This window comes from Cyprinodon tularosa, unplaced genomic scaffold, assembly GCF_016077235.1.
Source record: "Cyprinodon tularosa strain WSP-4 unplaced genomic scaffold, ASM1607723v1 ctg467, whole genome shotgun sequence".
NCBI classification, from domain to species: Eukaryota; Metazoa; Chordata; class Actinopteri; order Cyprinodontiformes; family Cyprinodontidae; genus Cyprinodon; species Cyprinodon tularosa.
In genome coordinates, this window is record NW_024039193.1 from 742,600 (window position 1) to 770,118 (window position 27,519).

Below are 27,519 nucleotides of genomic sequence, written 5' to 3' on the forward strand. Positions count from 1 at the left end.
TTCTGAATTAAACACCTGCGCTAAATCAGACATGCCAATTTCCCCTTCTTCGCTGTCAGAGTCACTTTCCGTGCCGGACGGCTCCTCGGAAATGATGCCGGCTTTTGCAGAAGCTCGAACAACAGCAGACACGTTAGTCCAAGCATCAACAACCCATCCGCAAACGGTGGCGTAACTTGTCCGGCGCTGCCTTCCACTTTTCGTGGAATTATTCTGCCGGCAAAATATGTTCGCTTTTATTATCCTGCTGCCTGCAGTTTGACGCGTGGCTGAAGCAGCTTTGCTGCTCTGCCTGCACGGTGCAAAAGTGTGTCTGACGCGCGTTGGGCGGAGCTATCCTATCCTTTCTTTGCCTTGCAGCTATATTTGCTGTCCAGCAGCAAAACTTCAATTTTTCCATCTCGAGCAGCAGCAGCGCGTTGGCGGCGCGTCAAGCGCGTCAGATGCTTAAACGCTCCCCACGCTCAAAACACGCTGCGGGACCTTTTGCTGCTGCCCCTATATGCGTGTCAACCAGTGACTTTGCATGTAAACTCGCTGCTTCTGCTGCACCTGCTGCGTCCGGTTTACACCGATGTCGAGCGGTTGAATAACAGCAAGCACAGCATTCATTTGTTTCACCATGTTTTTCACATCAGCTGTGAGATGGGCACGCTAGGAGTCACAGATTAACAGCAATGGTGATGCGTGGAAAAAAACCACTTGGTCTCATTACATTCACCTCCCTCAGCCTCTCTTTCATCATCTCCTTAATGAGGAGATGAGGAGTTCTGCATGGTGCATGGTGGTCTCAAAAGTCCGCAGTAACAACACACATAGGGCGCACCGCACCAAAGGGCACGCCGCACATTTTGAGGGAAAAAAAAGACGTTTATATGCGCCTTATAGTCATGAAAATACGGTATATGTGGTTTGAGGCGACAGACACAGCAGTAGTCAGTGTATATTAACCAGCAGCTACTTCAATGTTTAAGTAAAAGTTAGGAGATGGGTTGGTTTAAATAATTAGAGATGCCCCCAAAAAATCTGTTCGTAAGACTTATGAAGCTTTTTCAGCTAAAAATGGCCATAGATTGTAAGTTTAAACAAGTTGGTACTATACTGCAAGAAGCTTGAGAAAACATAGTTTGTTCTTCTTTACTAGTTAAACAAATCTTCCAGTTACAGGTTAAAATTAACATGTTTATTTTGTTGTACAGACAGAGTCAGACTGCAGAGCTTCTATATAGCTTGAAATTTTGCTTCTGATATCATTATATTAGTAAAGAGGTTTATAAATCTTTTTAAACAGAGCACCGAGAGAAGACGCCAGAGCTGCAAATTTAAAGGTGAAATAGATTTACTGGGATATGCAACATGCAATAAAATATATCTCCAAGTTTATCAGAAAGTTTACAAGAGATAAATATGCTATTCTGTTTAAAATGCAGCATATCCGTGCGGTTTCATTTAGTGGAGTAATCGCTCCTACATATTAAAGAAAAGAGTTTATAACAAAGACTCTTAGATTTGCTGCACATGTTTTGCTCATTTCTTAATTATCACCTTCAAAACTAAGTTAATTCCCAGTTAGCCATCTGTTGGTAGGGAACCCTATCTGTGTCAGATCCCATGTGTTGGTTACTTGGGTTCCTCCTTTGCATAATTTCAAGGGGAGAAAATGAAGAGGATAAAGAAAGAGTTTCAGGCAAATTGGTATCAGAACTCTTTGGCTTGTGGTCTCATCCTATCTGATCATGCAAAGCCTTGAGGAGGTTGAACTCTGCTTTCCTCAGCTCATCAACTTCTCCTGCAGGAGGATCCTACGTCCTCATTCGACATCCATGCTCATATACTTTTCACTGTCTTCTTTGTCTTGGCTCACAGTGACTCTTAACTTACTGGTCATCATCTCCATCGCCCATTTTAAGTAAGTAGATCTTTAAAGGTATTGAGAGTTGAGACGGATGGATTTTTTTTAGACAACTTTTTGTCACAGAATAACTTTTTAATGCACATATATTGTTGTTTTTTTCCAGGCAGCTTCACACACCCACCAACATCCTCCTCCTCTCCTTGGCGGTTTCAGATTTCTTTGTAGGCTTCCTAATCATCTTTCAGATTCTCCTTATTGATGGCTGCTGGTATCTTGGTGACCTTATGTGTATTATTTATTACATCATTGATTATATTATTACATCTGCATCAGTAGAGAACATGGTGCTTATATCAGTTGACTGTTATGTCGCTGTTTGCAACCCTTTTCAGTACCCCACAACAGTCACTCAAAAAAGAGTGTGTGTTTGCGTTTCATTATGTTGGATGTTTTCTACCGTCTGTGTCTTTATAGTCTTCAAAGGGAATCTGGAACAACCAGGCAGATTCAATTCATGCTATGGAGAGTGTGTAGCTGTGTTTGATCAAGTTGCTGGCTTAATAGATATTTTGTTTTTTTTCATTGGTCCTGTCACTGTCATCATTATTCTGTATGTGAGAGTATTTGTGGTGGCTGTGTCTCAGGCTCGTGCCATGCGCTCTCATGTTACAGCCATTTCTCTCCAGAGTACAGTGAAAGTTAACCTTAAGAAATCTGAGCTGAAATCAGCAAGGACTCTTGGGGTTGTTGCATGTACATTTTTAATATGCATCTGTCCATATTTTTTTCTCTCACTAACAAGTGAGGGCACTGAACTAAATGTTTTATCATTTGCCTTTTTTCTGTTTTATCTAAACTCCTGTCTAAATCCAATAATTTATATAATATTTTATCCCTGGTTTAGGAAATCTATCAGACTAATTTTTACCCTGCAGATACTGAAGCCTGGCTCCTCTGAGTCCAACTTAGTGTAGAAAGCAAGGTGTCTGTGATGAAATCTGGATGTATTCTGTTTATTTGACGCGTCACTCTAATTTTCATTTTGATCTGTTTTAACTTATTTTTCAACTGCTTTTCTGAACTAAATGCATGATAATTAACTGATGTTGCAACTTCAACTAATAGCAAATAAATAAAAAATGTTTCAATATTACAAATATTTCCTTTAAAAGACTTGGTGCAGGGATTTAAATATGGTGTAACATGTTTTATGAATAGAATGCTATGAGAGAATGATATTTTTACCATTATAATCATTTTTGTTTCAATGAGGACACAGTGATTGTTATCTGTACTGACCTTTTTATTTCCACACATGTATGAAATAGTATTGTTGTTAATGTGATTAGAAGGCAAGCCCATGGCACTTTTGGATGAAAAATACTTTACAATGTTTTACTATTTTCCAACATAAGGTAGAATCTTCCATAAGTACACTTTTCCCAGTGTACTTATGTTCAGTAGGTATTTTCAAACAGGGCAATGACCCAGAAGAACCAACCAAACCTGTTAAAGAAATGTAGTAATAATACTAACATGGTTTGAAAAATTGCAGCATGATGTCAAGTTCCTGAAGCAACAAAGCAGTTCCAGACCACAATTACCACAAAAACTAAAACTGCTTTCTGTCACGTTTCGAGAATATTCACCCAAAGTTCTTAAAGACCCTTTCAGATATTTTATGCAAGATGTCAGACAGCCTTTTTTTTATTACTAACATGGTAGTAGCAGTTTTGGCCTTAAACTTCCCATGGTTACATTTCTGACCAGTACTTCTGATGTTATTGAATTAAGAAAATGTCCCTTGAATGGAAGTGAGGACTGCTCTGGTTCAGCTGTTGTTCAGAGTTTTTCATTAAAATTTTTGTTTTTAAGCCTAAAGTCTGTTGTCTGGCTGGTGAAATTGAAGCGAAAAATGTGGTTGATCACAGATAGCCAATGGTTTAACGAGAAGAGATCTTTTATCTAAATAGACAGTATTCAAATTGTATTCAGTTTTTCCTAAGCTCATTACTGTCCAAAGCAAAATTCAAAAGACATCATTAGGGACTCACATATGTTATCAGACCACTGTCTGAATAACTTGTTTCTGATGCACCAGTTTAAATCTTTTGTGGACTTAAGCAGGAGCATCCAATTGCTGTTTATAATTGTCCCTATAATTGTATATGTACTGCAACCTGGAAAAAATAATAAGTCCTAAATAATGACGTTTATGTGTATAGAACTTCTGAAAGCATAATCAGTAAATCAGTACAAAATAAAACCTTTAAGTGATCTAAGATGATATCCTGTGCATTTGAGTTCAAACAAAAGTTACAATAAGGTGTCTATTAATATGATCACATTTATTAACTTTAGTCAAACAAAGAGATCTTACCACTTTCAATGCACATTAAAGTGAAATGGGCCACAAAGTAGCTTTGCACACACAAAAAACACTCATAGAAGCTGGTAACTGCATCACTGTACATGACCCTGTTTCATGTTTGACTAACACATTTCATATTTGTTTTGCTTTGTTACCACTTAAGCTTTCTTGATGCTCTGCATGAAATATTTAACTAAGCCTGAGCTATTTATCCTTCTTTACACCAGGTGAAAAACTGTCTGTTTGGCGCCATTCCAGATTACTCATCTCTCAAGCTTTGCCTAAAGCTTTGAAGATACTTGTAGTGCTATTTTCTTTGGACCACAATGTGACATAATTGCTATTGCTAGACAATTAGAATGGGGTGCTCTGTACCTTTATAGACTTTATGACAATTTAATATTCTCACAGTTAGAACATTTTCTGAATCCCTAACAATCCAAAAACACATTCCTTACTGCTTGCTACACCTCATCACAAAATGCAAGTTCAAAAACTATTTTCAAACCACGCATAACTTTCTGCTAATCCAGCTAAAAGTAGACAATCATCATACCTTTGCACACAATGAGTCATTGTTAAATTGTCAACGAACATTGTCACGCATAATCCCCCCCCTCTTTTAAAGGTGTCTGCTAATTGCAGTGTTTTGAAAGCGGAATGTTTCCTTCCAAAAGCCAGTTTGAGAAGACAAAATGCCATGTGATGAAAGGAAAAGAAGCCTTCGCCCTGTCACACGTAAACAAGTTTGTGCATGTATATACAAGCAGGTTCAGTGTTGTGTCTTCTTCACACTGTAAGGAAAGACATGCAGATAACTCACTGAGAATCTGGACAGGTTTCCCATCAGACACTAAGGCGCTCTTCTACTCTGTCACCACAAGGTGAGAAATTGACAAAAATGTTCAAATTCTGCCAATACATTTAGCTGTACTTATTTAATATACTCTTTATTTTTCTGATTAACCAAAATATAGCTTTAACCCAGTTTTATTGAACTATTCAATAAAGGCAATAAGCTGAATCTGGGCTGTTTGTATTGCATCCTTCCTGAGCAATTACAATTCAAAATAAAATGTACATTTTTATGTTTTTATAGAAAGATGCCTTGATCATCTTCTAAGTTATGTTTTCCTCTGTATAAGTGTTACTTGTATTCACTTCATCTTAGACATAGATTATTAATGCTCAAAATGAAAAACAAACAGGCAAAACTTGTTACAAAAAGCAGAAAGAAAAACAAATCTTGTGCAATAATTTATTATTAGTAACTTTTTACCTTTATCTGCAACTTGTAGCTGTGTCCCTGCAAAATCCAATAATCACAAAATTGCAAAATATCCGTTCTTTGCTTTATATTCTTACCCTGGAAACATTTTTGCACAAGTGATAGTATTTACATTAAACGATAGAGCTGCATTTAATCCTGGTCAAAAGCATAATCATGTGATAGAATAGCAAATGAAATTTACCAGAATGTATGGGATTCATTTAAACTTGCTGTTTAAAGATGCTCTGCATACATACAAATACAAGCTAAGAAACGAGGGCAATAGTTTCAGTTTTTAAAAATGAAGTGATGGTGGCGAAATAACCGGAAAGGCTTGGAGCAGTTGCAAAAAAATTATCTTAAATCTATACACAGGTGACTGAATACAAATAAAGGCTGCACAAAATATTATAATGATAATTCGCAATCACAATTGTTTTGGCCTTTCACTTGAAATCCGAATAAATCTGAGAAGGTTGAAGGTATCTAAGGTACATTTTTTATGTTAATTTACAGGTGTGGTGACTGTGTCTGAGTTTAAGATCCGTAGACATGTTCGTCTTCAGACTATGCTTGATAGGATTCAGCGTCCTGCCAGGTGAGACGGTTTTATAATGCAAAATGTTCCCCTGAGTGTGTCTGTATCTCTTCCTAATGCAAATATTAAAAAAAAACATATTTCAAAAAGCTAATGTTTTGTTGTACACTTATTGTTAGATTTTTTTACACGTCCATAAACAGGATTGTTGTAAAATGTGTAACCTGGTATTTGCAGATATCATTGGTTGGCATCACTGATGTCGTGATTTTGAGATATTTGCTTTTGGTTTTCATTTGACTACTTGTTTTTTTAGATTCTAGTTTGCTTTGACCATATTTTACGTGCACGTATGTTTGTTAAGTTCTAGTCATGCTTCAGCCACCTAATTAATAATACTGTTTCCATTTAGGTAGGTTTTTGTTTTATTTACTCGTCATGGGTGAATATGCTTTTCTTGCCATACCGTGACAAACTGCTGGGAAACAAAACATTACATCTATGCACTGGTCTGCCTGTTTCCACTTTTGGTTCCGTTCCACACCTTACAACTTAACCTACATTTTTAAAAGACAAAAAACAAAACAAAATAAGTGGTAATGTATAAAAACAGCTCTGCTTCTTCTTAAAAAAAGAAAAAAGAAAAAAAAAGCTTACTGTTGTATAAAAAGACTATTCACTTGATCTGAATGCTTTTCCTCTTTTAAGAAAGAACAATATAATAATCCTAGATTTCTATTATGTTTAGTGACAGGCTTTGAAGAAGAACCTGTTGATGAAGTAACTTAATATGAATAAAAACAAATTAAAAAGCTTGTTATTATTTTTGATTCATTGTCATTTAAACACCATATCAAAAAGGTTTCGACAATTTTATTCTTTTACGTCTGGAATAATGCTTAATTAGAATTATCCAGGAATGATGCTAAAATCCAACTCCATACTTAAAGGCTGGACAACAAACTATTTTAGAGTGCCTTCATTAGCTTCCTGTTAAATCCAAAACAGAATAAAAAAGTATTCTTCCCACATATAAAGCCCTTAATAATCGTACTAATTTTTATATAATGTAAAGTTTCTCCTGCTCATAACAGAGCTCTTTGCTTTTTATCTGCAGGTTTATTAGTGGTTCCAGAGTATCTAAAAGTAGAATTGGAGGGAAAAAAAATTATTTTCAGTTTTCCTCTCCTGTTGAACCAACTACCAGTTTTAGTATGTGATGCAGACATCCTGTGTACTTTTAAGGCTTTGAGATGTCCATTTTGATAAAGTTTTTAGTTAGAGTGGCTCTGATTATCCTGAGCTATCTCTGTTGTTATACTGCTTTAGTCTTTTGCCCTATACTGGGCTACAGTCTCCTACTATTTTCCAAATTAGCTTTTTTTTTCTTACAGTATGTCAACATTTACTTCATTGTCAGTGTTTGTTTGTTTTATTCATAACTTGCCATTCTCCCTTTAATCTTTTATGTCTTTAATAGGGGTTCAGAGCTCTTTAGCTCCTAGTTAAAGCCACTAAAATAAAATAAAAAATGTTGATTAAAATAGATCCAAATAACAGCACACAACAGCTCATTCCATCTAACAGTTTAATCAAATCCTGTAAACAGTTTTCTGTCTAAGGAAACTCAGTTTATATTGACAGCAGAATTTAGTCCTCCTGGATGAATATGAGCATGGACAGTCACTTGCAATGTGACTTTGCGGCAATACTTAATAACAAGCTCAAAATGAGCTCAATCTGTAATTAACTTACTTTTCTCCCTCATAGAAAACTCTTGTGGATTTACTGTATGCTTCTTTGTTGCTTTTTTATGTTTTCTGTGTAATGTATGTAACTACATAGATTTATTGCTCTTAAAAGAGTTTTCCTCTCCACTTTTTTTAAAGGCCTTCTTCACATTGAGTGACTGCATCAAAATAAATGAAATAATGGTAGAAGCTGTCGTGTGTTACTACATTCTCATCCAGGAAGAGTTAATGCTGCAAGTCAATGTTCTGATGCGATATGTTGGGTTTCCTTAGATAGAAGGATAGATAGATACTATCTAACCTTCTACAAAGTAATTAGAAACTAGGTTTATATCAACTGCAAATCTTAACAATAAGAATACATTGAAAATGTGCATAATTGACTCATATGCTGTCTTTTTTTCTATCAAAACGACTTTGTGCCTTGAGACGTTGTGTTATGAATTTGCCATTCATAGATAACCCAAATAAACAAAATAATTACTTAATGTTCTTTCTGCATCACCTAAAGGGAACATGGATGTTGTGTAAATTGTTTCTTTCTCTGTTTTATCAGTTGCAGCATGGACAGGCCAGGATTTTATCAGTTCTGCAGAAATGGATATCTCTTCCTGTCCGATTACCTACTACGGCCAAAAATATGAGACAGCATTTGTGAGTAGTGATCAGTTTTTCATATGATGACTGAGAGGTAGACCAGACATCTGCAAACTTTACAATCCAAAAGCAAGTTCAATCTGAAACACTCTTATGGAAAGAAAAAGACAATTCATGCATCCATCCATCCATTTTCTAGCACGCTTATCTAGCACGCTTCTGGGGTCACGAAGGGTGCTGGTGCCTATCTCCAGCAGTCAATGGGCGAGAGGCGGGGTACACCCTGGACAGGTCGCCAGTCCATCGCAGGGCAAAGAAAAAGACAATTACAAGAATTTTATTGATACAATTACTTTATGACTTTGGAACTCGGGCAGGAAACATTAGTGCTGAATTTTACTTTAATATGCTTAAGCAGGTGTATGAGAACAGGGATGTTTCCTCCCAGGTCTGAAACTGGTGGTGTAGATATATGAAGTTGGTTCAGTCCATAGACTGCTGGTTGGCGAGACAATCTGCTTGAGCTCAATTGGTGAGATCCAGCAGACTTTGTGAGCTGATACTAGTGCCTCCCTCTAGACCCGGAAGATAGATGCCCAGCTCGGAAAAACACAGGTTTGCATGAAGCTGTCCATGATGAGCAAGCATGAAGCAACAGTGGAGAGGAAAAACTCCCTTTTTAGAAGAAACCTCTGGCAAAACCAGGCTCAAAATGGTGATTGAAATGTGGCGGGAAATCCAGTAAGAGTTCGGGAGGAATTAGGCTCAGATAGGGATGAGGCTGAAGAAGCACCATGGAAAAGAAAGATGAAGCTTAGCTATGATGGTGGAGAAGGGGCTCGAGGTGGATTGCATCTGGGGTCATCTAATTCTAAATAAGACAGTGCTAGCACTGTGTTAACTGTGCTGGGTAGCAGTGGATTTGAATACTTTTTAAGATGAACTCTGGATGCTGATTAGGCTTTGTGGAGGTGCGGTTCAAAGGTGATTGGTTTGGGTCTGAGGCAGAGAGCCTCTGATGATCAGGCCAAGTCAGTTAGTTTCTTCAGTTGAACTTCCACCTTGGCTTCATATTTTGCCTTCACTCAAGTAAATTAAGCTCTTTTAGAACCGCAAATGTCACATGGCCTATTAAAAAAGGTTATATGTATAAAATATATATATATATTTTTTATTTTTTTGTAAGCGCAGCTTTCCTATGAAAAATAAGAGTTGCTACTTGTTGGAAACAATAAACCATGATTTATTTCAATAGTTTTTAGGTTAGCGATCAAGACAAGTTATAGGAGAGTGTGATAAAACACATTTTTGACTATTAACATCGTTTCAAATGATAACTAATACATTTATAAAAAAAACAATAATGAAATTAAATAATCAATATATCCTTATACTTTGATTGATACAATAATTGCTGAAGTTTTATGTATAAATGGTTTTAATAATTAAATTGAATGGTTGAAATAAATTTTGTAGTCTAACAAGTTAATCTTTTTTTTCTGTCTGCTGAATAGGTGAACTTCAATACAAACAGATTTTCAGTTTGCTTTAGGGGTTCATACAGACCGGGGATTCAGAATGACTGCATTTTGATATCTGGTGGAACAGCGGACAGAGGCAACCTGTTCATGCTCAGGAAAGAAATTCCCACGGGATCTGGAGTTCACAAGCTTCTGCCAAACCTTAAATATGCTGGAAATTGTGTGAATGTGCTTCCACTGAAGGATAGTGAGCATTATGTGGTGAGTCGCCTTAATGTATATAACTGCCAAATGTAAGCTTGAAAGTAGGACAGTAAATTAAACTAAAATAATTAATTACTTGTCAATAGATTCAGCAGATTGAACTTGGAAACTTTGGAGCACAATCAATCCTGGGAATCAAGACTTTATTTAGATACAGTGACGCCAATCTGGTATGTTTTATTATTTTATTATGAAAATAGGAAAACTGCAGGAAAACTACACATCAATATGTTTTCATAGTTTTTTTTTTATAAAGAAAGAAAGTAAGTAAGTAAGTTAGTAATTAAGTAATTGATGGCCTTGTTTACCAGCCAATAGTGCTGGTAGTACTCTTAGGGCCGGATTTATCAAGATCCAATTTTGCGTGCAGTAATTTGTGCTCGCAAACTGGAATTTTGCGCGAGGGGCTGAACCATGGTTTGCGGGTGATTTAACAAGAGTGATTGCGTAACTGGTGGCAGATGCAAAACTGTTGGAGACGCCCTATTTAAATGATGGTTTTGCACGTTTTGTGGTTTTCGGCAAAGTAGTTTGTAGTTTGTACAAACTAGTGCATTAAGAAATTTAAATCTTACAGTGACACCCCCACCCCCTCCAAAAAAAAAAATATATATATATATATATATATATATCTATATATATATAGATATATATATATATCTATATATATATATATATAGATATATATATATATATATATATATATATATATATATATATATATATATATATATAAATATATATATATATATAAACTTTGGCAACCTTTATTCCCTAAGGTGGTATGTGGCTGAATTTCTACTTCACTGCAGTAAAAAAAAACAAAAAACAGGTGTTTTGTATTGGCCTGTACAAAAATGCACATACCAAATGGCTCACAAGAAGTGACTGTGGATGAGATTACTGCGCGTACGCATCCCCGCAGCATTGGCATGTTGCTCCACAGGCGCAGGGGGGTGGTCTGGGTTCTCCGGTAGGGCGTCAGGGCGACATGGCATTTAGAATGTCGGACAGCACTTCTGAAAAACTAGATTGGGAGATCCCAGCTCTCGCTGCAACCGTACGCTGGAATGACCCAGTGGCAAAAAAGTGCAATGTTGCAAGGAGTTTTGTGATATCTGGTATTGTAAACGCCCCATATTGCATATTCATTGCAGAAAAAGTACTAAATGGATAAGAGGCGCTATTTAGCACGTTTTAAAGACCAAATCCTTTTAGCACGCTGTTGATAGATCAGTTTGTACATTATTTAGCGTGCGCAGTGAAATAGCTCACGTTTTTATACACGCAAACCTTTGATAGATCCGGCCCATAGACTTTAATTTTTTGATTATGCAAGTGAGTAATAACATCAGTCAAGGCTAAAGGTTCTTACAAAAGAAGAAAAACACAATGTTTATATTAAGTTGGACCTTTTCTGTTAGGTGGCAGATGCCCAGGTCAATGGACTCACCGTGTTAAAACAGACTTTCAACACCTCTGAAACAAATGCTGGTGTTATCACCGAAGTGAGTGGATGCAGGCTTTCAGGTGAGATTAAAAAACAAAACAAAAGGAACATTGTCTTAGGATTTTGAAATAGTGTTATTTTTTTCTTTTTGTATTCTCAGCACGGGTTTATATCACAAACACAACGGTGATCGACCGAAGTATCTGTTCCACTGTAACTTGTGATGTGAGCGGAGTTGCAACAGCTGTGAGTTACTGTCGTCCAATGGAGCACTGCCGAGCAGATGGCCGGTAAATATCCAAAGAAAGAGAAATACAACTTAAAATGTGTCAGGATCACAGCCAGGGTAGCTGATATAATTACTCACTTCATTGCCATACCCTTTCCGCTCTCTAATGATCACTGATCTTATCTACCTGCTCCTGCTGCTTTTTATACTGTTCAGCCCAGCTATTGGGGCCAGATTGTTATTCGTAGTTATTTGTGTTAGCTATTCTTGTTGGTTTTTTCATAATTGTTTGTTTGAGTTTTAGTTAAAGCCATGGTTCATGTCCCTGCTCTCAGTGGCCAATGTGAAGTGAGGGTGTTTGTGTTTGTCTCCTGTCTCCTGATCGTGTCCCAGCTTTTCTCTGTGGAGCCCGGAGTGCGGGGAAAAATTTTAATCGTGATTAATCACATAATATCGACAGTTAACTCGAGATTAATCGCAAATTAATCGCAGATTTTATTTTTTTATTTTATTTGGGCATTTTAAGAATGCAAATGTACAATAATGTAAAAAAAAACATGCTTATACAAAAAGTTCTTTTATTATCATTATTTTTCAAGCACTTTTAAGAAAATAGAATAAAAATATCCTGGTTTAAATTCTGGCAAATAATTACTCAAAAATAAAAAAATATATATAAAACTAAAGAACAGTAAACAGTACTTCAAAGTACTCCGTAAACTTAAGTTTTTTCTCAAACGTAGGACAAAAATAAAGATGTACTGTTAAAATAAAGTGCACATTCCGTTATGAAATTCAGACTTAATTCAAATAAAATGAAGTTACTCACAGAATAATAAATAAATCAAACGAATTTACAATAACTGGGCTTTGCAGTCATCTCAACAACATAACATTTTACATGTAGAACATTTTCAAAATGCTTTAATATTCCTTTGGTCTAAACAGGAACTGCAGCAGCAGTGCATGTCCACATGACTTAGTTCATTTCTTTGTATTGTTGGCACAGAAGAAATAAAGAACACAAGCGAACGGTGCATTTGTTTTGATGCGCAATTAACGTGCGTTAATGTCGGACTTAGACAGATTTATTTTGTCATTTTGTATACACAAGTGTAAACAAAAAGAAACTTTGTTTAGAACAGCTCTCCAGACAATTTAATTTTTTAATGTGCAGCCTTGATAAGGTAAGCAGTAGTTGTTGTGGTGCTGCTTCTACTGCCTCCAGCTCCTGAAGCACTCGCTTCTCCTGGCTCAGGGGAGGAAGAGGACAATGATGACGATGCTGTGAGGGTGGTAGCCCCCTGGACTGAGGAGGCTGACATGGTTGAAGCAGCAGTGGTGCCATTTGCAGGTTTAGCAGCTACAGACGATGCTGCAGAAGGTGTGGAAGCTGGAGGGGGCCGGGAGAAGCGTGCTGGGGATGTTTCAGCATTTGGCAGAGAAGCATCTAGATTGCTCTTCTCATATTCACCTGCAGAGGGCTGTGCTTCTTTCCTAGATGCTGAAGATTGCCTGGGAACAGTATCAGGAGTTTCCAATTACGCAGAGCTCTTTGATTTTATCGGCTAAAATTCTTTATAATTTTATTTTTAAATGAGTTACTGTAGATGTTAATAGAATCAGAATCAAGTTTACTCACAAGTAGGTTTGCACTTACAAGGAATTTGAATTGGTGCTGATGATGAAGCCAAATTAGATAAATATACAGACTCTATACCTATTTACAATATAACTATACATTCTGTATTCTGTATATTTAACTGTAGGGAGGAAGAATCTTCTGAGTCTCACTGATGTCTTTTTTTGTCACCTTTAGCTGTGCCCTGAAACCTGTGTGCACTGTGACTGGATCAACTGTCATAGGCTTCACTAGCGCCCTTCACTCAGTCCCTGACCGCTGCAGCTACTCACTCCTGAAGTCTTCATCCCTACCTGGCCTCCATGTGCTGGGAATGTTCACAGAAAAACGACGCAAAGATTTGAGTTTTCTCAACCGTGTCATTTTGCAGCTAAACAAGAATGGTGCTGAAATATCCCTCGAGCAAGGCAGCAGAGTGAAGGTGATACATTAAAGGAGCCATAACCTGGCATATTACAACAGTCCTTCTGAATGTTTTAGGATAGAAAAAAAGTAATTTCATACCCCGTTTTTTCCCCTTATGCCAAGAATTTGACTTGTGCCTATTCATGTGGCTGTAGTATTAGCCACATTAGCAGTCTACTATGGTTTCTTTACCTTTGTTTCCAAGTACGTTACACGAGGGGTAAATATTTACACAAGGAACAACATTTCAGACTGCCAGCAGGGCTTTGTGGTTTAAAAAAAAAAAAACACAATCATGATTGTTCAGCATGTTTAACTGAGGCTCAACATAGATTGATGTTTTCACATGAAAAAACTGATTTCTGGGACAATGACATTTTAAAATCATTGATAATGTTTGCTTATTTAATAGACAATATGTATCTCATTCAGGGAGCAAAAGAGAGAAATAAAACTTTATTTATAAATGATAAACAGACAGCGAAATCATTTCACATTTTTTTAATTAAAGGTCATTCATACATGGGAATTCAGTGTTCTGTGGTACAGCAAATGTTGTAGAATCAGGGAAGAAGAAGGAATAAATAATTGAAAAAATATATCAACAAGCATTTTATAAAAATGCTTAGCATGTATTTGTAGAAGCAAGCAACCGAATGAGACAATAACCTAACAGAGTTTAATGTGATATGGTGGGTATATGATGTTCTGTCCTTTCTTTCTCTCATCCATTAAAGGTAAATGGTGAATTCCTGACAGTTGGTGCAAAACCGCAGATAGTCCACAGTGTGGAGCTCTCCAAAGGTGAAATGGGTGTGACTGCAACGTTCCAAGACTCCAACCACACAGTGTCTGTTGTGTTTGATGGCAACACTGCAATAATTTACCTATCAGGTTAGTTTTAATGGCTGAATGCTGATTTGTTTATGGTTTTTTTGCAGTCTTGTCTTAAGTGAACATCCAGAAATGCACAGTATTTACATTTACATTGGATAGGACAGGTATTCCTGGCAATTTTGCAGTTTTCCCACTCCCAAACTAAGTAGAAGACCTTCATTTTTATTATAGATTATATTTAACTATGAGTGATGAAATTGCAAAACAATCCAGAAAAATCACATTGTCTGTTATTCAAGTAATTCATTTTTATTTTCCTCCCGGATCCAAATATTCATACATTATTCAAACTTAACAAAATATTAGGTACAGACACAATTGTGTGCAATTATAGATGCCAGTCATTTCCTTTAGTCCTTGAAGAAGTTTGCACACTGCAATAGGAGTTTTGAACTACTCCTCCATACAGATCTTCTCCAGATCACATAGGTTTCTTGGCTTTTATGATATATGGCCCCATCCATCCCCATCATGTTTCCACATCCATGGCTTACATTTGAGACAATGTTCTTGTGTTGTACTCATCCATCTTCCTTCAAATGCGCTGAGTTGAGAATAGACCAAAACCCTAAATTGCTGTCACATCATACTACTAGCGGGGAGTGTTGGCCTAGTGGTTAGAGCAGTGAGCTTGTGCTCTGAGAAGGTTGCAAATACCCAGTTAAATCCCATCAGCCTCCACTCTGGGTTCCTGAGCAAAGACCACACTGATCCCCAGGCACCGCACAATGGCGGCCCACTGCATCCCCTGGGGATGGGTTAAATACAGAGAGTTCATTTCATTGCACTGTACTTGTGACAGTGTAATGACAATAAAAAAATAAATAAAAAAGCTGGAAAAAAAATACATGACCTTCTACCATTCCACCTCTTGATCACCAAGATGGTCACTGGAAAATTTCAAACATACCGTATTTTCACGACCATAAGGCGCCACGTACTAGTCTCAGTTATGTGTGCCATTATTTAACACACACATAAGGTGCACCAGACTATAGGGCGCAGGTTTTATATACCATTACATATCCTCTACTATGTTTAAATACCTCGACTGCGTATTTAAAAATAGAGCGGGAGCAAAACTGAGTATGTTTGTGCTTTATTCATGTATTTATTACAAAGTATTAATCAAACCTGGGAGCTGGCCGTGAGACAGACACATCGCTCTGATGACACAGAGCACTGTGATCACTCCTCTGAAACAGTTTATTGACGCATAAATTAACTTAAAATGCAGAAATCTGCCGGCAGAATATGTTCGCTTTTATTATCCTGGTGCCTGCAGTTTAGATTATTTAGATAAAAAACACCTACCAGCTGCTGCGGTCAACCGGGAGGAGGCGACCCGGCCAGAGGCTGCTGTTGAATGGGATCCTACTGACAGTGCACCGCTGGTATGTGGGGGTCTGAGCGGCTCCGACAGAAAAAATATTGGAAGGTGGGATTGTAATCTGGATGAACTGACTGCAATTATTAAGTTTTCAGGTGGACTTTCTCTCTTAAAAACATATTAAAACTACTTTATTCCCACTGATCACAGCAAATATAGCTGCAAGGCAAAGAAAGGATAGAGTAGCTCCGCCCAATGCGCGTCAGAAACACTTTTGCACCGCGCAGCGAGAGCAGCAAAGATGCTTCAGCCGCGCGTCAGAACTAACTGGTACAAGCAGCAAAAATGAAGCAGCAGACGCAATTTTGCTGCTCTTGCTGCTTCCGGTGTGAACGTAGCATTACTTTGAATGGCCGGTTCACACCGATGTCGAGCGGTTGAAGTTCCTTTGTCAGACCTCCTGGAATAACAGCAAGCACAGCGTTCATTTGTTTCACCATGTTTTTCACATCGGCTGTGAGATGGGCACGCATGGAGTCACAGATTAACAGCTATGGCGATGCGTGGAAAAAACCACCTGGTCTCCTTACATTCACCTCCCTCAGCCACTCTTTCATCATCTCCTCAATGAGGAGATGAGGAGTTCTGCATTAAGCACATACCTGTTCTTTGATACACAATCCACGCCCACACTTCCCCCTTTAACGTTCTCATGGTGGTCTCAACAACGTCCGCAGTAACAACACACATAGGGCGCACCGCACATTTTGAGGGGAAAAAAAGAAGTTTATATGCGCATAATAGTCGTGAAAATACGGTAATTTTTTGTGCATAAATCTTGCCCTTCTGAGGCTCTGTGAAGGCAAATCTGTGTTTTGCATGGTCCAATACGGTGGCACAGACTTAAAAAATTATGTACCAGTTTATTAATGGAGAATCCATTAGTCAGCTTTATATTTTTTAATATATAAAAACTATGTATTTTCTAAGAATGTGTTTATCTAAGAGTAACTATGCAAGTTAACAAACATCTAGAAAAAGTACACTATATTATATTATTTTACATGTTAACCCAAGATTGTTCATGCTTCTTTGCCTTTTCTAAAAAGTGTTTTAATTCAGTCCTACCTGTCTTTATCCATGATGGGTCAGAGTTTGAAAAAGGAGGCAGGGAAAGCAGGATACAGCATTAGCCTCTCTGCATGCATTTAGCCAAGCCTTGTAGCCAAGCCTTGTAGCTTAACCAGGTTCTAGAAAAAAAAATAAATGAACCATCTGTCTTTTCGAACGCTGATTTTTGGAATGCTTTTGTTCGACTGATAAGGTCCAAATGGTTTCACCTCCAGCTTTTCTTGGTAATTTTACTTTAAGGGATTTTATTTCCATGACTTGACCTGTTAATCACCTGCACTACGACTGTAATGATAGTTTCTGCCACCTCGTCCTATACTTCTGTACTGCAAAAGCTACTGGGCATGTATACTTTTAACGAGAGTCAATTTTTGCGCCCTAGGGCAGAAATGGTCACAAATCTGATTAAATTAAAACAACACAATATATTTATATCAATATATTTGGTTTTTTATGTCTTTCTAAAGGACATTGGTTGGGTGGGGCTGTGCCCTTTATTGACAAGCCACCTCTGCTGCTTACTCTGATCTCTTTCCTTCTTTCTAGGATCAAGTGAAGTACCTGTGCAGGGTTTATGTGGTAATTCAAGCTCAGATCTAAGCCAGCAAAAGCTGTCTGACTACAGTGAAACTGGGTAAGAACTCATTTCAGGATATCTATAGGATTACTCTTATCATATAGAGAATTTTTTTGAACAAATAAATAATTGAAATTTAATTTTGAATGAATGGAAAAGAAAATAAAGGGAAAATGTATAACAAATACAACTTAAAAGTCCCAAAAGAAAAATATTTATACTGCTTCAATAACTGTACTGAGCCCAAAAAACGAGTGGGAAGCAGTATATTAGCAGTTCCTATCCCTTACTACACATGATGTTTTTATATATATTTGAAAACACAATCAAACCATGAAAAATCTCTTTCAATAAATAGGTTTATTGGTGTATAGTGGAAATGTACATATATGCACACATTTGAATAAACACATTACAACTCAAATACATGCACAATTACATTTTTATGTTATTATTGATATTCATATCAGTGAACACCACATCCATTTTACTGTGATAAACATATAATCTATCAATAGATATATACACATATATTTAGACTATCCAGAGTTTCCATATAATGTTATATACAGTGCTCAAAAATAAAGGAAACATGTAAACCATCACACAGATCTCTTAACTTTCGAAAAAGTTAATCAACAAACATCCTTCTTTGCCACAATCGTTTTCCAAAATCAACAGCTTTGCCTTTTGTAGTGAACGATTGTTTCTCTGCCGCACAGCTGCGCTTTCATTTATAAACTCAGGCAGCTGATTTTACTCACGGCCCTAAACATTAATAAGATGTCCTTTTTAACAACAAAAATGTTACAACCCTCCCCCAAGGACCACAGAATTCTGTCACTATTATGATAACATTGCACAGGGGTTGACGTTAAGGATTTCGTGCAAGTGGCTTTCACATTTAATTTGCCCAGAAACAATTTTTACTTGCCCATTATAATGTTTGATAAATATAGTTTCTGATATTCATTTTTTGTATGTATATCAATAAAAAAAATTTGTTTTTTTGTAATTCAGTATTTTTTAAGTTTCCAGGTTCCTGGTGTGTATATGCATGCGTCAGATAATGAACTCAAGCCTACATTACCGTGTTAACATGCTTTTTTTAATCCTTCCTGCACATTCTTTTCAAACTAAACTTTGCTTTAAACTGTTGTGTGCTTGGAAAAATATAAATTGTAATGTTAAAAATCTAATCTGACTTTTAACTGACTCAGGATTAGTTTTCCCTGACAAAATAAATGCAGCCATTTGTCGTTTTGGTAACTTCATCAAAATTACCGCTAGGTGGACAAAAATCACGCCATCTGGTGGAAAATCACCCGGCTTTTTTAAATCACGTGAAAATGTGTACAAAACAACAAAAATGGCGCCGGCAACGCTTCTGGGTCGTTTTCATCGAATGTCAGGGATTTTGAAGTAATTTTGAGTGATAAATAATTTTTTTTTGCGATCAATTTGTACTCTCCCAACAATAAAAACTACTTGCTCATTGGTTAACCAACTTTGTTGGTCTAACATACGCAACAAACCAACTGTTGTATTTTGATGATACCAGCCCTCCTATGGATACTGTAATATCCTGCTGAGGTCATATGAATATTCTAATGATAAAGATGGTTTTGCAAATAAGACTCCAGTCAAGTCAGATGAATAGTTGTTTAACGTGGTAGGAGTTCATGATGGAGCTCAGTTGCTCTGACATGACTGGATTGATAACACGATTTAGCTAAAATTCATCTGCTCAGTATTGTGACACACTTGCTGCCATATAACCACTGTCTTCATTACAAAAGTAACTGTCTAATATGAATCTTCTTATTGCTGTTCAAGCTGTGAGACGCAATATGAAGATGATGCTGACGGTACAATCAGCTGCAACAGCACTGCAAAATGGTGAATATAAATCTAGTTCATTCCAACTTTTGGAACTAGACCCCTTTACTACAGTACTTACTTACCTTACTACTATTCCTTTCTGAAAATTGTTGTGTTATATTATTTGAATTGCTGGAACAGGTGTAAGCTCCTTGAAGAGGGTCCTTTCACTGCCTGTAACTCATATGTCAAGCCGGAGCCCTTCATTCAGGCCTGCACACAAACTTTGTGCAGATATCCTGCAGAGGATGGTCTTCAATGCCAGTTTCTAAAGGATTACGCTGAGGTCTGCAAACACCAAAGCAATGTAACAATTGAGGATTGGACAACATATACAAGTTGCTGTAAGGCTGTTGTTTTTTTCTTTTTAATACTCTGGATTATATACATTGAAGTTACCTTTAAATTTTGAGCTTTTCACTTTTTGGCTAGTATATACATGTGACTTTTGCTCAGATTATTTTTATATTATAAACTTTGCTTTTGTTAATGGAATCAATTTTTTGGAGTGGCATTTATATCTATGCATGTTGGTGGTGTACTTTTAGATTTAAATCTTGGTGCATAGTTAATGTAGATCATCACAAATATATGCACACCAAAGTTTTAAGGGAATAATCATTACCCTAGATGACAGAAGCTGGCTCATTATTTTATAAACCGACCGCTGCTGTTTGTCTGCAGTATAATCTTACAATGTTGTTGTCGGACCTGCAAGGTGGCCAATCATATCCCTTAAGGACATTATTTCATGCTTGACGTCTATTTCTGAAAAAATAAATGTTCTGTTTTTTGCCATGATTTTGGTTTTGCAGCTCTCGCTCCTCAAGCTGACTGTCAGGATATGATCTGCAGCGCTCATGAATTCTGTGGTGTGGACAGCTCAAGCAGGCAGCCTCGCTGTCATTGTAGGGCCCTTTATGCTTCCAAGTACAAATCAACAAACTCCTTTGGTAAGTGAGCACTGATGTATATTACCAATAACATCTGAAAGTAATCTAGGATTTAAAGAAAAAGTACATTATTAATAAATAGGGACCTTTTTTTTCTGAAAAAGGAATATGGTTAAAACATTTGGTGAGGTCACAGAGAGAGGCTGTTTATAGGAAATCCCTCATACATCTCACAGCTTAGGTTGAGAGATCGATGTCAAAGATGATCAGTGGCACAAAAATAATCTCACTGAGGTTAATTAGCTAAATGTATCCACTAGGGAGCAGTATGTTAAAATCTCTTGTCTTTTGTACTAACACACAATCATTTTAAGTAACTTTCAAGTAACTTTTCTTTATTTAAAAAAAAAAGGGATGGGGGTGGGGGGTGGACCGTTCTTTACTTGATCATATTCAAATCCAGGGTAAATACGATCAAGTAAAATTATACGACTGACATAAAATCAAATACAAACAGCATAAAAATGAAACAAGCCGGTCCCATCGAGGCGCAATTGGAGACAATGACACATGAAGGGTGCTAGTGATGTCCAGTCTGCTCAGTAGCTTTGTTTTGGTCACTGTAACTGCAGAAAATCCCGCTTCACAAAGATAGGATGTTATAGATAGGATGAGTCTGAATTAACATAGATGCACCGACTGATGTAATTGGGAGAGAATACCGCATTTTAAAAATATTTTTCAAAATAAAACATCACTCAGACTCTGATCGTCGATAAATTATTCTGTGAGGCCCGGTACCAAATGACCGACGGACCGGTACCGGTCCGCGGCCCGGTGGTTTGGGCTGGGTTAGATGACTCATAAAAATGGCTGCTACCATATGGCCGATAGCTGAGGTAGCTTAGAGCTAACGATGCTAGCGGGTCCAACCAATTTCCTAAAAATTAAGCAGGCAGTAACACAGGATGGATCATTAAGGCAGGCTATGTGAGCATTTACATTCAGTTCAAAACTCTTACTTCATCAGCAGATGAATCTCAAAGCTTCTCTCACATAAAACAACAACATCTAAAATAGCTATTCTACCCATCTCTTGCCCAAGCAGAGTATTTATTAACCATCAGAAGAAACAGGGGAAAAAAGTTTTACTTGTTGGCTCAATGTAATGGAGGAGGTTTGGTTCCGTTTGGTCCGACTTGGAAAAAGGGGGAGGAAGTCTGTCTCGTTCTCTAGGAGAGATTTGGGTTATTCTGATGCAAAAAAACAGAAGGAAACTTTGCAGGGCTTAAATTTGTCACTTACAGCAGCCTTAGCACGGGCAACACCTTAAAGCAGCATATAGCTTTGTACCATCGGCTCAGACGGCAGTAGCACAGCTCCAAACAGTAGCCAAATCAATGGATCACGTCTGGAGGTTTCACAGTTCAGGACAGTGGCAGAACCAGTGTGGCACGGCAACACTGCAATTGAGCCAGGCTGTTCCATGGTAGAATGCAAATGGAGAGTTTTCTCATCTGCTTCAGCAGACAGGTTCATGAAACTCTGCTATGAATCTGGTTTAAAACGCAGGAAAGACAAAAAACTACATTCAGCTCTTTGTGAATGTAGGCAAAATGTAGTCTGATTTGGCCAACGAACAGAGACTCTTCTTCAGAGGGGATTTAGTGGCCACGTATGTAGCCTCAGCTGAAAACCGCTGAGGCTACGAGAGGCCAGAGAGCTCCAGGCAAGAGAGCGTAGGGTGGGAGTCGGCTGCTTAAATAATCTCAGTCACAGGGATGTGACGTAAGGGGGGGAGTCGCTCTTGTCTTGTCATTGACATCTGATCTTTAAGCCACGGTTCTAGTTCAAGCCACGATTTGCATGCTGCACATGTACACATCACCATAAACATTCTCAAAGTTCATAACCATTACACAATACACTTGACTACAGATGACAGTCAGAGAAGTCAGAAAAGTAAAGTATCAGTTACCTTTTTTCTTGGTTGTTTGCATAACAAATTAAATTGGTTGATCACAAACCGACTGCTTGGTCAGTTTCTGAACATATATTGGTTAATTGAACCAAAATCGGTTTAACCAACTAGATTAGTTGTTTTTCCAACTATTCCATTCTTACAGTAATTGTTACTAATGTTTTGTACAGAATGAGCTTCTGGTCAAGAAATGTTCTTGTAAAAATATAACATCTAGCAAAAGCTCTCCTCTGACCACATATTTAGAGTCAATTAACTTGTCTTATTGTTTTACATATGAGAGAAGTCTAACACTCTAAATAAGCATTTCACTGGTTAACTAATCCTAAGTACCCACTGATGTTCTAATGTTTAGGTGAGCCAATTGTCTGTGGAGACAAATCTGCCACAGTAACTCTGGCAAACTGTCTGCTAGAGGATAAAGGCATTGACTACTCTGTCTTACATCTGAATGACCAGTCCTGTAGAGGTGAATTGGATAACCTGACAAATATGGTGACATTCAGATTCAACAGTGGGAACACCTGCGGTACAGTGGTTCAGGTAAGTATCCTTTTAGGAAATACATTTCAAAGGGTTCAAAAGAAAATTGGACAACTTCTGACCTAAGATTGTAATTTGTGCCAAATGCAGTACCTAGCAAAGAAAATAGAGAGTAGAAGCAGTCAACATCCATTCTTGGCATAAATTAGCTTTTACATTGAAAAAACATGAACTCATGGGTTTACATATGATGGGTTGGCAATAGGAAAAAAATTATCATATCAAGGTTTTCTTTATTTGTATTTGAATGACATATGGTAGAACCAAAGAAAGATGTGAAATTTAAATAGAAAAGAAATGTTTCCAAAGAAGCAAACAATTTATTCAAACAACAAATAATGTTGGCTCTATTTTTAGACTCAGGACAGTAAATGCAAAAAAAAACCTTGATGAATCAAGATAGATTTTTTTTTCTTTTTTTCAGATTTTAAATGATAAGAAACTAAATAAATTTTTCAGAAAAACAGTTTGGAAAATTAGTTCTAATCCGTTATCAGTAGTTATTTAAGATAAGTAGAAGATTATGGCTTCATGCTTTTTATCCATAAACAAAGCAGTTTTGAAACCTTTTATCCTACAGGTACAATAATACAAGCATTAATATTTTCTATGTTCATGTGCAGGCAAACAACAGCCAAATTATCTACAAGAATTCCATCATGACACAGAACATCTCTATGTTTGGGATGATTAGCCGTCATGACATGGTGCATATGGACTTCTCCTGTCATTACAACAACCCAGATGTTAAGACTCTGGGCATCAGATTTAGACACAAGTATGTAGCGTGTGTGTGTGTGTGTGTGTGTGTGTGTGTGTGTGTGTGTGTGTGTGTGTGTGTGTGTGTGTGCACATGTCTAGCCCTCAGAGTGAGGACCAATTTTTCCAATTTCACCATCAAATTGAGGACCAGTTGTTGCAAAGTGAGGACATTTTGCTGGTCCTTACAAGCAATTTTGCTAATGATTAGGTTTAGGACTAAGGGTCAATTGGGTTAGGGTTAAGGTGAGGTATGCATTGGTAATGGTTAAGTTTAGGGTTGACTAAAAATCAATGGAAGTAAATGGGAGTCAAAACGAGTGTGTGTGTGCGTGTGTGTGTGTATGTATGTGCATCATTCACCCAAGAAGTTTAAACTTTTTTCAGAAGGTTTATGAGTCTTTTTTTGTTTTCAGTGAAAACAAAACAATTTACCGAATGAACCTGTGTCTGCCTTCTAGCTCTGTTATCCAACATATTTCTTCTGGTGAATGGAATTATAATCTGACCATGGAGGCCTACACCAGCCGTGACCGCACAAAACCCATTGATTATGACACAACAGTTGACCTGAACCAACGACTCTGGGTAGAACTGAAGACATTTGGACTTGATGAGGACATGATAGCCATCGTAACCGACTCCTGCTGGGCAACAGATCAGCCATCCCCAACTAGAGGCCTGAGATACGACCTTATTATCAATGGGTGAAACATACAGTAATCCTCACAGAACTAAAAGCTGTCTATGTAATTCTTACTCTCTCTAACATTTTGGTTTAATGTTTTTGTGCAGCTGCCCTAATCCCAAAGATCCAACCGTGCAGGTGGAAGGAAATGGGCTTGGAACATCCAACTCTTTCTCTTTTAATAGCTTCCAGTTCACAGGAGGTAATGGCAATGTTTACTTGCACTGCCAAGTAGAGCTGTGTGTCAAGCAAGCAGACAGTTGCATCCAGGTATGTCTTCGTCATTAGTATTTTCACTTAAAACATTAGATACCTTCTGAGTAAAACAGGTTCTCCTATTTTCTATTAAACCTTTGTATTTATTGCCAATCTTCAATAAATGATTCTATAGAGGTGCAATCAGATCGTAAGAGGCCGCAGATCTGCAAGGCCAAAATATGAGGATGAAAACCCAACCTTCATCTCAGTGGTATGGACATATTAGGTAAGGGTATCCCTATTTCAGGCTTTTCTCAGGTTATAAAAAAGGATCTGAAAAAAAATGACATACTTCTAAAGTCTCTAATGGAAACTAAAGAGTTCTAATGGCTGGTTTGTGGAACTCCAAAGGCAGCAAGCAGGTATCTTGAGGCCAGGTGTGCCACTGTGTGGGTGGTCACAGAGACAAAAACTCAGCCTGTTGGGAGTTTGTGAAGAACGTGAAGAAAGACTCATCGTTAACCTAAAATGGTTTCTGTTGAACCTTTAGCCACTTCTGGAGAGGGAAACGATGTTTTGTCTTGACTTTCATTTTTCTAATTTTTCTTGGTTCAAATTTATCAGGGTCTTTAGTTGTTTGCAAATAATAAATCTATTTTGTTACCACCATTAAAAGTAACTGGGTTTTCTGATAGATTATTTTTTGTTTCTTCAAGTATAAATTTTAGGTTAAAAAAGAGATTAAAAAGCACTTATAGGTAAAAAAAGGTATACACTGCAGAATGTTAAATCCATTTGTTATTATATTTCCATTGGTTAATCATTTTAATATATATACTACATCTAATATCTTATGTCTACGTCTAATTTGATTCCCAGAACAAATGTCTGTTCTATTCTATTCTATTTAATTATTGTTTGGACATGAATATATCGACAGAAAAGTCCCACTCACTGGCCTACTAGTCCTACTCCCTGTCTTTCATTGAAATACATAATAAATCCTTAATTTTACTTCATCTGATACATGGAGAAATTTACTTTTCAATCCAGTTTAATCCATCTCTTTTTTTTTTATCTGTCATATTATAAACAAACAAACAAACAAACAAACCAAAAAAAGAAACTGGAACAGCTGCAGCTAACATTTGCCTATCTTTTTAGGATTCCATGGAAATCCATGGCGGTGGCATTAATCAGTTGGGATCCGATATGAAGAAGAGTTCTTCTTCCAGTTGTCAATACTGACTCTATGCAGGAATCTGGGACAGACCCTTTATCCTATTAAGTAAATAGTAACCTTTGGGGAGTATCTTATATGGTCTGGTGGTGGGATGGTTTTACAAAATTATGGTAAGAATGCATAGTACTCAGTGTAGCAAAACAACAAAGGCTGTAAAAGATCATAAAACTTCTCCTGGCTCATTTTCCATGTCTTGGATTTGCTTTAGAGGTCCAGCAATACCTGTTCAGCTTAGGCCCACAATCCTGTCTTTCCAAGTTTAAGCATGGGGCACCAGATAGTTTTCAAAAAATATATGTTGAAAGGCTATTCATTTATTATCTGCAGAAAGAACCAAGTTCTTAATCCTGAAACAAAATTGAGATCTTTCACAGTCTAAATTGGATTCTGCCAGGGCTACTTCCTGTTTTAATTTCTAGTGTTGTTACAGACAGCTGTCAAGACATGATTAAAGGAACTTTATTTTTGATTTTCATCTGATCTAGGAATATGCCATAGCGCATTTGAGTGGATAACTCATTATCTTGATTCTTTCCATATCCACAAAGAGAAAATTAATCTAATCTCAGTCTGAGGACATGGTTCTCGATTGGGAATTGTTAAATTATACTGTTTGGGGTGAATCTCTTTGTGAATATCACAAATTTAACAGTCTAACAAGATATCAGAAGGAGCTCAGGTCTTTTTTATTTATAGAAACTTCAAATTATTTTGGTAGACAATATTTCACTTCCTCAACAAACGGAAGTTTGGAGACTAGTTTTGTAATTTAAGACTGTATTTGACTTTTTCCTTAGCCACTCCTTTGTCTTCTTGTTAGTGTTTTAAGCCACTTCTTGCAAGAATGTTGTTCCAAAACAATTTTTCATGTCCTAGCTCAATAAGGCTGTTCTGTTTTTTTTTTTCTTATTTTATGGCTAATGGTTCAATTTATTGCCCATTTTAGTTGTGAAATGACCCTCCGCTCTCAGCACATAAACAGTCCTAAACAATAGTCTTTCTACATCAGCACTTCACCATGCAGACTGCACTCTTTGGGCCATACCCAGTATTTTCTTACACAGCGCTGAGAGAGCTTCATTTTATTCTCATCACAAAGGCTTCTTGAAATTATTTAGAAACTTCCATTATTCTTGAATTTTACAATTTTCCAAAGCAATTGTGCATCAATGATTAATTGATGTTTGTACATGAAAACCAAATGTTTTAATTATAACCCAATTAAATAAAAAATGCTTTGGTTTAATTTGTTTTATTCAATAAAACAAAATCTAAAATGTTTAGGATTATTTCACATACTATATATATACGTCATACTATATGTCATGGTCTTGGTTCTGTTGTTCTTTACTTTGTTCCTTGTGTTCTAGTTTTATTATGTAGAATAAATTTAAAACAATAACACATGCCTATGTTGAAGCCTGTCTTTCTAACTACTATTCAAAAAGAGACCTATTATTTTAGAGAAAATCAATAGGTCTTAAAAATAACAATGAGTCATATCTTAACTGCTACAGTTTATTATTAGTTTTAGTCACACTATTT

The 27,519-nt window shown here is 37.0% G+C and overlaps 2 protein-coding genes across 2 annotated transcripts; both read left to right on the plus strand.

Moving 5' to 3' along the window:
• The first annotated feature begins 1,718 nt into the window (after positions 1 to 1,718).
• On the plus strand, positions 1,719 to 3,697 carry LOC119794085 (trace amine-associated receptor 13c-like). Its single transcript, XM_038301438.1, has 2 exons — positions 1,719 to 1,909; positions 2,019 to 3,697. Exons 1-2 carry the CDS (start codon positions 1,737 to 1,739, stop codon positions 2,827 to 2,829), a joined length of 984 nt encoding a protein of 327 aa, XP_038157366.1. The 5' UTR covers positions 1,719 to 1,736; the 3' UTR covers positions 2,830 to 3,697.
• A 1,261-nt stretch (positions 3,698 to 4,958) lies between these two features.
• On the plus strand, positions 4,959 to 27,374 carry LOC119794063 (alpha-tectorin-like). Its single transcript, XM_038301411.1, has 19 exons — positions 4,959 to 5,110; positions 6,013 to 6,094; positions 8,342 to 8,439; positions 9,897 to 10,124; positions 10,214 to 10,297; positions 11,552 to 11,657; positions 11,738 to 11,867; positions 13,626 to 13,869; positions 14,591 to 14,747; positions 17,758 to 17,845; positions 19,625 to 19,687; positions 19,811 to 20,013; positions 20,485 to 20,622; positions 22,899 to 23,086; positions 23,710 to 23,864; positions 24,307 to 24,552; positions 24,641 to 24,803; positions 24,925 to 25,017; positions 25,896 to 27,374. Exons 2-18 carry the CDS (start codon positions 6,049 to 6,051, stop codon positions 25,015 to 25,017), a joined length of 2,430 nt encoding a protein of 809 aa, XP_038157339.1. The 5' UTR covers positions 4,959 to 5,110; positions 6,013 to 6,048; the 3' UTR covers positions 25,896 to 27,374.
• The last annotated feature ends 145 nt before the right edge of the window (positions 27,375 to 27,519 follow it).

Coding starts and splice junctions, on each gene's coding strand:
- LOC119794085 (XM_038301438.1), top strand. CDS start 1,737: ATGCAAAGCCTTGAGGAGGTTGAACTCTGCTTTCCTCAGCTCATCAAC. Junction 1,910..2,018: donor ATCTCCATCGCCCATTTTAA/GTAAGTAGATCT, acceptor GTTTTTTTCCAG/GCAGCTTCACACACCCACCA.
- LOC119794063 (XM_038301411.1), top strand. CDS start 6,049: ATGTTCGTCTTCAGACTATGCTTGATAGGATTCAGCGTCCTGCCAG. Junction 6,095..8,341: donor AGGATTCAGCGTCCTGCCAG/GTGAGACGGTTT, acceptor CTGTTTTATCAG/TTGCAGCATGGACAGGCCAG. Junction 17,846..19,624: donor TCTGACTACAGTGAAACTGG/GTAAGAACTCAT, acceptor TTGCTGTTCAAG/CTGTGAGACGCAATATGAAG.